The sequence below is a fragment of the Aspergillus pseudonomiae genome, assembly GCF_009193645.1.
Source record: "Aspergillus pseudonomiae strain CBS 119388 unplaced genomic scaffold BDV37scaffold_86, whole genome shotgun sequence".
NCBI classification, from domain to species: Eukaryota; Fungi; Ascomycota; class Eurotiomycetes; order Eurotiales; family Aspergillaceae; genus Aspergillus; species Aspergillus pseudonomiae.
The window spans coordinates 145,110-157,780 of record NW_022476078.1 but is presented as its reverse complement, the minus strand read 5'-3'; the positions used below and the strand labels follow the sequence as shown (position 1 = coordinate 157,780).

At 48.5% G+C, this 12,671-nt stretch overlaps 3 protein-coding genes across 3 annotated transcripts; 2 read left to right on the top strand and 1 right to left on the bottom strand.

Moving 5' to 3' along the window:
- Positions 1 to 1,359: 1,359 nt before the first annotated feature.
- On the top strand, positions 1,360 to 3,021 carry BDV37DRAFT_217373 (class I SAM-dependent methyltransferase). The gene is made up of 2 exons (XM_032080102.1): positions 1,360 to 1,860; positions 1,988 to 3,021. Exons 1-2 carry the CDS (start codon positions 1,640 to 1,642, stop codon positions 2,877 to 2,879), a joined length of 1,113 nt encoding a protein of 370 aa, XP_031937329.1. The 5' UTR covers positions 1,360 to 1,639; the 3' UTR covers positions 2,880 to 3,021.
- Positions 3,022 to 3,763: 742 nt separating this feature from the next.
- On the bottom strand, positions 3,764 to 5,857 carry BDV37DRAFT_217335 (Set1-mediated histone H3-K4 methylation subunit Swd1). The gene is made up of 5 exons (XM_032080101.1): positions 5,616 to 5,857; positions 5,502 to 5,563; positions 5,356 to 5,444; positions 5,152 to 5,292; positions 3,764 to 5,080 (listed from the first exon to the last, which is right to left on the bottom strand). The coding sequence occupies exons 1-5, from the start codon at positions 5,683 to 5,685 to the stop codon at positions 4,003 to 4,005; spliced, it is 1,440 nt and encodes a 479-aa protein (XP_031937328.1). The 5' UTR covers positions 5,686 to 5,857; the 3' UTR covers positions 3,764 to 4,002.
- Positions 5,858 to 6,124: 267 nt separating this feature from the next.
- BDV37DRAFT_259041 (DNA-directed RNA polymerase II core subunit RPO21) lies at positions 6,125 to 12,671 on the top strand. Its single transcript, XM_032083098.1, has 5 exons — positions 6,125 to 6,608; positions 6,678 to 6,834; positions 6,894 to 6,964; positions 7,025 to 11,898; positions 11,954 to 12,671. Exons 1-5 carry the CDS (start codon positions 6,480 to 6,482, stop codon positions 11,967 to 11,969), a joined length of 5,247 nt encoding a protein of 1,748 aa, XP_031937327.1. The 5' UTR covers positions 6,125 to 6,479; the 3' UTR covers positions 11,970 to 12,671.

Here is a 12,671-nt window from a genome sequence, read left to right as displayed (position 1 = left end):
TCTTTACCATCTAATTCCCCATGGATTTTTAGCTGATAATTTAGACTACGCGTTCAGACCGAGTTATGGACAATTTTGGAGTAAGGAAAGATAGAAAGAGGCGAAAGAGAGAGGGAAAAAAGGAAAAAACCGCGGGCTAATGTGTGCCCAGCCATCTATACCTTGTATGATGTATGTATAATGCACAAAGATAACTGTACATGTATGTATGTACATACATATACCATACATACCTTATGATACATCGATACAGGGTATCTTTACATACCTCTTATGTGTACCTGTATGTATGTATGTATGTATGTATGTTGCCATTCATGCACATACATGACATGAACACAAACACACCTAGATCATATCTGAATTGTGCAACCGGCTGGTCAAGATCCATGGATATTGAATGGGCGCTACCAGAGTCATTCAGGCTAGTAACCACTAAAAGATAATCCATGTAGGGTTGTTGATGACGGACAGGTACTATTTAGGGGATATACCATGGTTTATGGAGGGGCTGTTTTAACCTTTCCAGCCAATGAATTCGATGAGATACCAACCACAGCATCCATTTCAAATCGACACTCTCTGTAGCCGGGTACCTTCACTTAGAGGGGAATAGTTTGTTAGATTGTTGAATCACACGCTAATAGAACGTACACTCATATAGCCCAGCACTGCTCACTCCTTTGCGGTTGAAAGAGAGGTATAGATATTATTTTATATATCTCTATATATATATATATAACAAAAAAGAGAAAAAGGAAGAGAACATTACGAAAAGAATACCGGCCCATGCAAGGCTGTCGCCTCAGGCTTCTTCCATAGCCGCCCCGCCCTCTCGCACCCGTGGGCCCAACGGGGACAAGACAGCGGCTGCAACAACCTTAAAGACAGGCTTTCCATTACAGGGCTTCTTCTCGCTTCCCCTCGTCCACCACTACGTACCAATTCTCGCCCCCCTCAGGGCTCCGCTCATTAATCTTCTCTTCCGTGGTATAGTGCTGGATGAATCTGTCCCAATTGATGACTTTGGATCGACCACCCATCCATGGTTAGCCGTGACAACTCCAGTCCGTTGTTGACGATTTGCGCCCAGTGATTGCTTGCGCCGTGACCGCTACTTCTCTGTGGATTTGCCGACTGGCATCGCTTCATCGCGGGGAGACAGCACGGCGTGCTCTATTATTATTTCTTCGCTTGTCGGTACTTTTGGCTGGCCACCGTCTTGGTTTTCCCGTTTCTGCCTTTTTGTGTTTAAGTGGACGTGACCATTGCCTCTCTGCCTGGTCCTATCTCCAACTTTTCTATTTTTTTGTTTTTTTCTCCCTTTTTTTCCTTTTGTTTTTTTCCCTCTTTACTTTTCTGATTCTCCCCCTGAATCCTCGTCTTTCCTTCTAATACTGCGAATGATATCTTATGTTTCGCTTTTCACTCCCTTAAAATTCATGAATGAACTTGCCGTCCATTGACTCGGCTCAGCCCCATTCTACTCTATGTTTTATTCGTCACTCAATATATATACCATATACACGACCTACAAGTGTCCACGCTACTGACCTCGTTGCCATCGACGCCGGCATTCTTCCCCTTGTCACCATCTTAAAGTACCAAACTTCTTGCCGACTCTTCCTCACCACACGGGATGTTTGGAAACGGCCAGGCTGGTCAGCGCCTCCCGGCGATGGCCTCACCACCACACGATTCGTATTACTCACAGTCATTAGCATCTAGTCGATCAAGAAATAACTCAGATGCCATGGATATCTACGCCATTACAGACCGAGACCCCCAAGCACGAGAACCCTCTGGTTATAGCCAGTGGTACCGTAATGGTTCTCCAAGTGTGAATTCCATTAATAGCAAGTAATTCTTCCCTTTTTCCTTAATCTCCTGTTGAATTTCTTTCTGGGCGGCGTCAGCTATTCACTCTGCCGTAGCTGTTATCGTTGGACGACTAATGTTCTTCTTTGTTGTTACTGTTTCTCTCTAGGAGTTCTGAAAACAAGCCTGTCTATGAAGAAAACGGACGAATGTATCATGCGTACCGCAAAGGGGTATATATGTTACCATGCGATGAGCAGGAGCAAGATCGCCTTGATATCTTCCACAAATTGTTCTCGGTGGCAAGGGTGTCGGATGGCTTAATGTACGCCCCGCATCCCAGAAATGGCCGATTCTTAGACTTGGGCTGCGGGACCGGGATATGGGCAATTGATGTTGCCAACAAATATCCAGACGCTTTCGTTGTTGGGGTCGACCTTGCTCCCATACAGCCCCCAAATCACCCAAAGAATTGCGAATTCTACGCCCCGTTCGACTTCGAGAGTCCTTGGGCGATGGGTGAGGACTCTTGGGACCTGATTCACCTGCAGATGGGATGTGGAAGTGTGATGGGGTGGCCGAACCTGTACCGGAGAATATTCGCTCACCTTCGACCTGGGGCTTGGTTTGAACAGGTGGAGATCGATTTTGAACCGCGTTGCGATGATCGTCCTCTCGAGGGATTAGCTATTCGACAGTGGTACCAACTTCTAAAGCAAGCTACACAAGATGCGATGCGACCTATTACCCACAATTCTCGTGACACAATCCGAGATCTGCAGGAAGCGGGTTTTACTGATATCGATCATCAAATGGTGGGGTTGCCCCTTAACCCATGGCATCAAGATGAGCACGAAAGAAAAGTTGCTCGCTGGTACAATTTGGCTGTCTCGGAGAGTATTGAATCACTCAGTATGGCGCCCTTCAGTCGTGTGTTTGGTTGGGACTTGGACCGAATCCGGCGCATTTCATCAGAAGTCAAGTCGGAGGCATTCAACAAAGAACTACACGCCTATAATATTCTTCATATATACCAAGCACGGAAGCCTTCTGCGAATTGATTCTTTCTACCGACGTGCGCACGATGGACCATCCAAAAATGCACCAGCAGCGTTACTAGTGCCCAGGCTCCGAGTTATGGAAGGGCGAAATCACCGTTCACGCAATTTCCTATCTGCTCTTCTCATGAGTCCTCTTTATATGCTGGGGTTTGATATGAATATGTGTGGTGCCAGTTTTTTTAGCTTGCACACAACTGTTCTGAGCAGTCACTTGCATACTGCAAAAGCAAAATCCAGCTCATATTGGGTCTACGATCTCTACCTATTTGGAAAATTCAGTGCGTTGTGAGAGCTCCATTTCTGGGTATTTGGTTCAAGACGTCCTGTTTATGCTGTTGGTTATAGCAGACGAATGATGCACCGAACTGCCTGTATCACTCCAGTAACACCTACAAGCTTGATGGAAATATACTAAGCTTGCTTTGATTATGTCATACCTCTCGGTTTGGAGGCGGGCATTCGCAAAATCAATATCTGTTTGAGCATGAGGCCGGCGTGTCTTGTGAAGGGGCCTAAGCGAAACACCCAAGCCAAACAGGCACGTCAAAAGATCTTTTGACCCAAAAGATACAGTACATGCAGCTCTTCTCCCTATGGACAAACCAAGGGGACTGCAGAATATTGGCAGGTCATTCGCACACGGCATGACACGCCCTATGGTCTATGCCTCCTCTTAACCTGGTTGTGGCTCCTCCGTCGCACTTTTCAGGACATATCAATCCCTGACATTGTACGCGTTCCCGCTTGCCAAAGACAATATATTCATGGCGTTTGGGGTGAGTGTATTGTTGTAATTGTATACCCAGTTCATTTCATTCTGTCAGTGACGACATCATCCAATCATTGCCATGTTTTTATACGAGATTTCAATATAGCATGATATCACCTAAAAAGAACATAAAAAATTATATAATACAATGGGAAGAATTCTCCATATAATCTTTTGCAAGTCCTCACTACCAGCTAACAAGATCCGGAAATGCAAGTGTGAGATACCAGTTTCCGGGTATTTCGCCAAACGCCTCGATAGCCTTCAAGACACCCACCCACCCAATGACCCAAAAGACAGATGCTCCGGTAAATTATCTAATATCATGATGCGAACTCATACGGTGATATCATTTCAACGCCGGCGGCCCTTTTGTCCCCGGGAGGTACCATTTCTACCTCCAGTAGTTTCTTTCTCCCCATCTCCGTTGGCCCAGTCACGGCCAGCGCCGGGGCTACGTCTCCGCATTGTTCCGGGTCCCACGGCAACGATATCCTCCTCACTTTCGCTGTCGGAGATATCTAGAAGAACAGGCATGCGGAAGGATTCTATCTCTTCATCCGTGCCACTTTTGTGGGGCTCGATGGTTAACACGTCGGGAACTTCGTCTTCCTGATCAAGCCGACGTTGGTGGATTTCTTCGGCAGGGTGAACGTCGAATTCGTCTTCGCGTTCAACATACTCGACGTTCTCCTCAACTTCACCGAAATCAGGCGCTAGCGCGGACCATTTTTGAGGCGTCACAATCGACCATGTGTAGATACATCCAGATTCCAAACCACAGGCGACTACCATAGGGCGAGAAGGGTGCCATTCTACAACGCCCAGTTCTTCTCGAGGACCCTCGAGGATCTTCACCAGGGAACCGTGACTCCGTTCCCAAACGTATATGTCAGGGTTCATGAAGGTGGATGCGGTAACGAATTCGCTTGTCGAAGAAAAGGTGACATGGTTCCAGCTTAGTCGGTTGACCACGTCCTGGAACTTATGTTCGACTTGAAGCTTGATGTTGGCGGGTTCTAAGTCAATACCTAGCTGGGACAGGTCTGGCATGAGGATGGTGCGTATCACTCGATCGGAGCTATTAACAAGCAGGTCTCGGCCGTTGCTGGCGAGGCGAAGTAGGATCACCACTCCATTACAAAGACGCGTAGAATGAATTGTCGCGCATGTTTGTGTTTCAATGATGTTGATCCACCCTTTAGATGTACCTGCTATAATGTGATTTCCTAAAGCAGTAAAGATGGTAACACATGTTGAGTGCTTCGCGTCTTGGGCTGCCTGCTTTGCGGCCACAGCGGGGTCAACTTCTTCGGATTTAGGAGGCGGGGGTCGAAATGGAGCGGAGGGAAGAATACGCTTAATGGGCTTAGGAGATGAGACGTCCACTAAAACAGGCTGGTCCTCAAAGAGAGAGGCAACGAAAAGTAAACTAGGCAATCGAAAAGCTTTAGCATGTGATGTCGCGAAAGAAACGCGATGCGGTTTTCGGAAGAGACTCACTGATTATAAGGATGTAATTCAGCAATATATACAGGAGCTTCAAATCGGACCGTGCGTACTCGGGAACCATCTTTCAAGTCCCACAGGATACACTTCCAATCTTGTGATGAACTGAGTAGATAGCGACCATTCCTTGACCAACTGCATGTCGGTTTATAGTCAGTCTTTCTGCTCGAGCAGTGTTTCGTAACATAATGCACGTACCTCAGGGACTGAATTTGTCTAGTGTGACCTCGTAGTTTCCGCGCAACCCCATTTGTCTCTAAATCAAAGATCACCACTGTGCCGTCAACCTGTATGGGGGTCAATAGGATATCGCAATGATAGCGGTTATTTATTGATTGACTAACTCGTCCGGAGGCTAGATAATCTCCCTTGCGGTTGAATCGTAGACATGTCGCATGACCGCTTCCTGCAACTGTCAGCGAAGGATTATTGGTAAAAGCGGGATTGACATGGTATACTCAGTTTCTCTGTAAATGTGTCGGGATAGTCCTGCGCCAGGACAAAGGGATCAAGAAGGGACAAATTCATTGCGCTGAGCCAAGTATCGACATGCGCTCGGGACAGAGTGAGGGGAAAAGTCAACACAAGAGTAACGAGAGGTTCGGGATGAACCCAGCCCAGACTAAAGGCCAGGAGAAATGAGTGAGAGCAATCATTCAATCTTCATTTGGTGACCACTGATATAGTCTCTGCGCGGGGAGATTCACAGTAGATGAGCAAATGCTGAAGATTAGAAACAGGCTGGTGGGCGGTGAGAGGTCGTTTAGAAAGCAAAGCGGGCGCCCCACAATAGCCTGAATTGAAGCTTAATAATTGGCTAAATCTGGAATAACACGGCCAATCTCTGCTGGGGACGAGTCTTAGCATCACTGACTTTTAGTGAGTGCCACGCTAGCCGCAGGCTGCGGCTCAGAAAACTCGTGCCCCATCGGCGACAACCTGACGTCCAACCATCTCCCTTTCATCACCTCGATACACTGCTTTCCCATCCCCCAACGTCCCCGATCATCGCGTTTGGCATCGCGATATCGTTTTGCGAGTCGGAGAAGTCGCCAAGATCGACCGTGAATCTTTTACCTCCGCCCTTTTTCGACTTTCGCGACGTCGGAGAACAAGGTCGCAGGCGCCCTCGTGGCAAGGGCTGCCAAAGGCCTCACCCGGCCAGCTGCTTGCAATTTTTTTCATCGTCGCTTCTGCACGCCTGAATAATTGACAGAATAGAGCTATCTGAGTTGTTTCTCAGCAGTATTTCAACCTTAGATCTGTTCGACTCGTGATTCAGCCCATCTCTCGAGTGACACGTTTCCGCGACAACAGCCATCATGTCGAACGTCTACTTTCCCTATTCCAAGGCGCCTTTGCGCACCATCAAGGAAATTCAGTTTGGTCTCTTCTCACCTGAAGAAATTAAACGAATGAGTGTGGTCCATGTGGAGTATCCAGAGACTATGGTTTGTTTTTCCCCATCGTTTTTTCCTGACCGCCTGGCTATGATCGCCTCTGACCGAGTGTAAAATCAGGATGAGCAAAGGCAACGGCCGCGGACAAAAGGTCTGAACGATCCTCGCTTGGGAACCATCGATCGGCAATGGAACTGCGAGACTTGTGAGGAAGGCCAGAAGGAATGTCCGGGACATTTTGGACATATTGAGCTTGCCACTCCTGTTTTCCATATTGGTATGTTAATATATTCCGCTGTAGTATATTCAGGGGTTATTGCTAACGTCCACTCATAGGTTTCTTGACGAAAATCAAGAAGCTACTTGAGACGGTCTGCCACAATTGTGGAAAGATCAAAGCCAACACGGTTAGTCATCCCTCACGGGATGGCAAATCAAATATGGCAAATTTGCTGACTTGAAACCAGTCTGATTCCAAGTTCCTTGAAGCCCTACGCATGAGAGATCCGAAGAGACGTTTCGACCACATCTGGCGACTATCGAAAGATGTCACGATATGTGAAGCTGACCCTCCTCCGGATGAGGACGAACCGTATGCGAAAGAGAGCTCCAAACCAACGAGAATGCACGGCGGGTGCGGAAATGCCCAACCGACTATTCGCAAAGAGGGAATCACCTTGGTGGGGACATGGAAACCTAGCAAGAGTATGATGGACGAGATGGATATGCAGCAGCCAGAGAAGAAGACAATCACTCCCCAGATGGCTCTGAACATCTTCCGTAACATCTCTCACGAGGATGTTCGTATAATGGGGTTGAGCAATGACTATGCTCGCCCTGAGTGGATGGTTCTCACTGTCTTGCCGGTGCCGCCGCCCCCTGTCCGTCCCAGTGTGCTTGTGGGTGGTAGCACCAGTGGCCAGCGCGGTGAGGATGATCTGACATACAAGCTGGCTGAAATTGTTCGGGCAAACCAGAATGTCCAGCGTTGCGAACAGGAAGGCGCTCCAGAGCACGTGGTTCGGGAGTTCGAGTCTCTACTGCAGTATCATGTCGCCACGTACATGGACAACGATATTGCTGGCCAGCCAAAGGCGATGCAGAAGTCAAACAGACCGGTGAAAGCTATTCGCAGCCGTTTGAAGGGTAAAGAAGGTCGTTTGCGACAGAACTTGATGGGTAAGCGTGTGGATTTCTCAGCTCGTACTGTCATTACGGGTGATCCCAACCTGTCCCTTGATGAGGTTGGTGTGCCAAAAAGTATCGCAAGAACTTTGACATACCCCGAAGTTGTCACGCCGTACAACATCGATAAATTACAGCAGCTCGTCTCGAATGGTCCCAACGAGCACCCTGGAGCAAGGTATATTGTGAGAGATAACGGTGAACGTATTGATTTACGCCATGCTAAACGAGCTGGAGGCCAACAACTACTGTACGGATGGAAGGTAGAGCGTCATGTCATGGATGGTGATGTGATTCTTTTCAATCGGCAGCCCTCACTTCACAAGGAGTCTATGATGGGTCACCGCGTCCGCGTTATGCCGTACTCCACATTCAGGCTCAACTTGTCTGTGACAACTCCTTACAACGCCGATTTTGACGGTGATGAGATGAACTTGCATGTTCCTCAAAGTGAAGAGTCTCGCGCGGAACTACTCCAGCTTGCTCTGGTTCCTATGAACATTGTATCCCCCCAGCGAAACGGACCTCTTATGGGTATCGTACAGGATACTCTCTGCGGTATCTACAAGATTTGTCGGCGTGATACATTCTTGACAAAGGAGCAAGTAATGAATCTTATGATGTGGGTTCCTGATTGGGACGGCGTTATCCCCCCGCCAGCAATTCTGAAACCTAGGCCCAGATGGACTGGTAAGCAAATTATTAGCATGGCGCTTCCTTCAGGGCTCAATCTTCTCCGTGTGGATAAGGACAACTCCGCGCTCTCTGAGAAGTTTGCCCCTCTGAATGATGGTGGTCTTCTCATCCATGGTGGACAGTTGATGTATGGAATGTTTTCAAAGAAGACTGTCGGTGCCAGTGGCGGTGGTGTCATCCACACCATTTTCAATGAGTATGGACCAGGAACTGCTGTGGCCTTCTTCAACGGTGCACAGGCTATTGTCAACTACTGGCTGCTCCACAATGGTTTCAGTATTGGTATTGGTGACACCATCCCAGACGCAGTCACTATACAAAGAATTGAGAACTGCGTCCGGGAACGAAAGAAGGAGGTTGAAACTATTACTGCAAGTGCTACGGACAATACCCTGGAGCCGTTGCCTGGTATGAACGTACGAGAAACCTTTGAAAGTAAGGTATCGCGTGCACTTAACAATGCTCGTGACGAAGCTGGTAGTGAAACTGAAAAGAGCTTAAAGGATCTGAACAACGCCATCCAGATGGCTCGTTCTGGATCAAAGGGATCAACCATCAACATTTCGCAGATGACTGCTGTTGTGGGTCAACAATCCGTCGAGGGTAAACGTATCCCGTTCGGTTTCAAGTATCGTACTCTGCCCCATTTCACAAAGGATGACTATTCTCCAGAATCCCGTGGTTTTGTGGAGAACTCCTACTTGCGTGGGTTGACGCCCACTGAGTTTTTCTTCCACGCCATGGCTGGTCGTGAGGGTCTTATTGATACAGCTGTCAAGACCGCAGAAACTGGCTATATTCAGCGAAAGCTGGTTAAGGCCTTGGAAGAAGTAATGGTGAAGTACGATGGTACTGTCCGTAACTCTTTGGGAGATATTATACAGTTTATCTACGGAGAAGATGGCCTTGACGGTGCTCATATTGAGAACCAACGAGTTGACGTCATTAAATGCTCTGACGACAAGTTTAGAGACCGTTTCCGTGTCGATCTCATGGACCCTGAGCGCAGCTTAGGTCCAGAGGTCTTGGAACAGGCCAATGAGATTGCAGGCGACGTCGAAGTCCAGAGATATCTGGATGAAGAGTGGGAGCAACTTCTCAAAGACCGTGCTTTCCTCCGTACTGTGGCTAAGGAAGACGAGGAGATGATGCAGCTTCCAATCAACGTCCAGCGAATTCTCGAGATGGCCAGGACTACGTTTAGGATCCGCGAGGGAACAATCAGCGATCTGCACCCAGCAGAAGTTATTCCTCAGGTGCAAGCATTGCTTGATCGGCTGCTTATCGTGCGCGGTGATGATGTGATTTCTCGGGAAGCCCAGGAGAATGCCACACTACTGTTCAAGGCGCAACTTCGGAGTCGCTTAGCGTTCCGAAGACTGGTCACCGAGTACTCTATGAATAAACTTGCGTTCCAGCATGTTATTGGAGCTATCGAAATGAGGTTCGCTAAAGCTAACGCTCCTGCTGGTGAAATGGTTGGCGTTCTCGCTGCCCAGTCTATTGGAGAGCCAGCTACACAGATGACTCTGAACACTTTCCACTTTGCTGGTGTCTCGTCAAAGAACGTCACACTTGGTGTCCCCCGTCTGAAGGAAATTCTCAACGTTGCAACCAATATCAAGACGCCTTCTATGACGGTTTACCAGGAGCCCGGTAGGACTCATGACAAGGAGGGTGCCAAGCAATTGCGAAGCGTTGTTGAGCATACTAGCTTGCGGTCTGTTACGGAGGCCACCGAGATCTACTACGATCCCGATATCCAGTCTACGGTCATTGAAAACGACCGAGATATGGTTGAGTCCTACTTCATTATTCCCGAAGATGTGACGGATGACTCATCTCGCCAGTCCAAATGGCTACTTCGTATCATTCTCAGTCGGCCGAAGCTTCTTGACAAGGGTCTTACAGTGCAGGATGTTGCTACCAGAATTAAACAGGCGTATCCCAAGGATATCGCTGTTATCTTTAGCGACAACAACGCCGATGAGCAGGTTATTCGAATCCGACAGATCCAGGACCATAAGGAGGATGAAGACGATGATGACATTGAATACGACGTCACACTCAAGAAACTTGAGCAACATCTTCTGGATACCTTAACACTTCGCGGTGTCAACGGTGTCGAGCGAGCGTTCATCAACGAGAAGAGTAAAGTCCGAGTCCTTGAGGACGGTTCATTGTTCACCAGCAAGGTTGACCCCCTTTGCAAGGAATGGGTTCTTGAAACAAGCGGCTCTGCCCTTGGCGAGGTTTTGGCGGTTCCTGGGGTTGATGCTAGCCGCACATACTCCAACCAGTTTATCGAGGTGTTCGAGGTCTTTGGTATCGAAGCCGCCCGCACAGCTGTTCTTCGCGAATTGACACAGGTGCTTGCCTTCGATGGTTCTTACGTCAATCACCGTCATTTGGCCCTCCTGGTCGATGTCATGACTGTCCGTGGTTACCTAACGCCAGTCACACGGCATGGTATCAACCGTGCTGACAACGGTGCTCTTATGCGTTGTTCTTTCGAAGAAACGGTGGAGATCTTGTTGGAGGCCGCAGCCTTTGGAGAATTGGATGACTGCCGCGGTGTATCTGAGAACTTGATTCTGGGACAGATGGCACCTGCCGGTACTGGAGAGTTCGACATTTATCTCGATCAGAACATGCTCAACACTGTCGTTTCGAACAATGCTCGCTTTGGCGTGATGGGGGCTATCGGCGCTAAGGATGCGATCATCTCTGACGGTGCCGCCACTCAGTATGACACTGGTTCACCGATGCAGGATAACGCTTACATCGGTACACCTGATCCCGAATCGAACTTCTCTCCTATCCGCCAAGCTGGTGCTGAGTCCCCTGGCGGTTTTACTGAGTATCAGCCGACCGGTGGCTTTGGAGGCGGGTTCAGCCCAGCGGCCACGAGTCCAGCCGGCTATTCTCCCAGCAGCCCATTCAGTGCTAATCCAACATCTCCTGGCTATTCCCCGTCATCGAGCTACTCACCAACGTCTCCTGGTATGGCAATGACCAGCCCTCGTTTCTCCATGACGTCTCCGGGTTTCTCTCCTGCCAGCCCGTCATTCGCACCGACATCACCTGCTTACTCGCCAACTTCACCGGCGTATGGCCAGGCGTCGCCGACCTCACCGTCGTACTCTCCTACCTCGCCCGGGTTTTCGCCGACCTCGCCAAATTACAGTCCTACATCGCCAAGCTTCAGCCCAGCTTCGCCTGCATTTAGCCCAACGTCGCCAAGCTACAGCCCAACCAGTCCCGCTATTGGTGGTGCCGCTCGGCACCTGTCTCCTACTTCACCAACCTCTCCAAAGTATACACCCACATCTCCTGGGTGGTCTCCTACGAGTCCCCAGACATACTCTCCTACCTCACCTAATTTTGCCGGCTCGCCGACCTCACCCGGAGGACCTACATCCCCCGGTTATAGTCCGACGTCGCCGGCGTTCAGCCCTTCGTAAGTCTTGCTTTCCATGCATCATCAGCTTCGTCTTTACTGACTCGTCTCGAAGGTCCCCTCGCCAGTGAAGTTTGCTTTAATGCGTGTCTTCTCTGTATCATTGTATTATCACTTCATCGAACAGCCCACGAAAAAGAAAACATTTTGCATTCTAAGTTGCGGAATTGGTTGGTTATTTTTTTCCACAATTTGGGCGTCTGTAGCCTCGTTTTTCTTTTGCCTTCCTGCATGTATGTTTTCTTTCATGCTTCGGCCCAATGGGTTTATTCCTTATTCAATCGCCTCGGAGCCAGCTCGCTTAAATTGCGAACGAGGTTTGTGGGTTGGCCATGTTTGTTTCCTTTTCTTTCTGAGCCCTGAAATTACCAAGCGTCTTTTAGAATTGCCCCGGCCTACGAGGTTCATCACTCTAGAAGTGATTTGATCCTTTTGCATGTTGCTGTTTCCCCTGGTTTGCATGGAAGAATATGATTTTGCTACGGAGTGTATTAATGATGCGGTCACAAATCTTTCTCTTTCTCCTGTACACAGCTTTAGTGCGAATGGGGTTATGGATGCAAAGAAAAATATATAAAAAAAGCATTAAGAAAAAAATAAAAAGAGCAGCTATTATGAGATCTATTTATTTCAAGAAGAAAATCGGTACAGTGTTGAGCCTTATCAATCTCTGGGACTAGTTCTTGGTTTTGTAGTGTCGGCGAAATGAACCTCCGCATGGACAGGTGGCCCGTTCCGCCTTGGAGCTCTAAGGAAGCATGCAATGCATAACT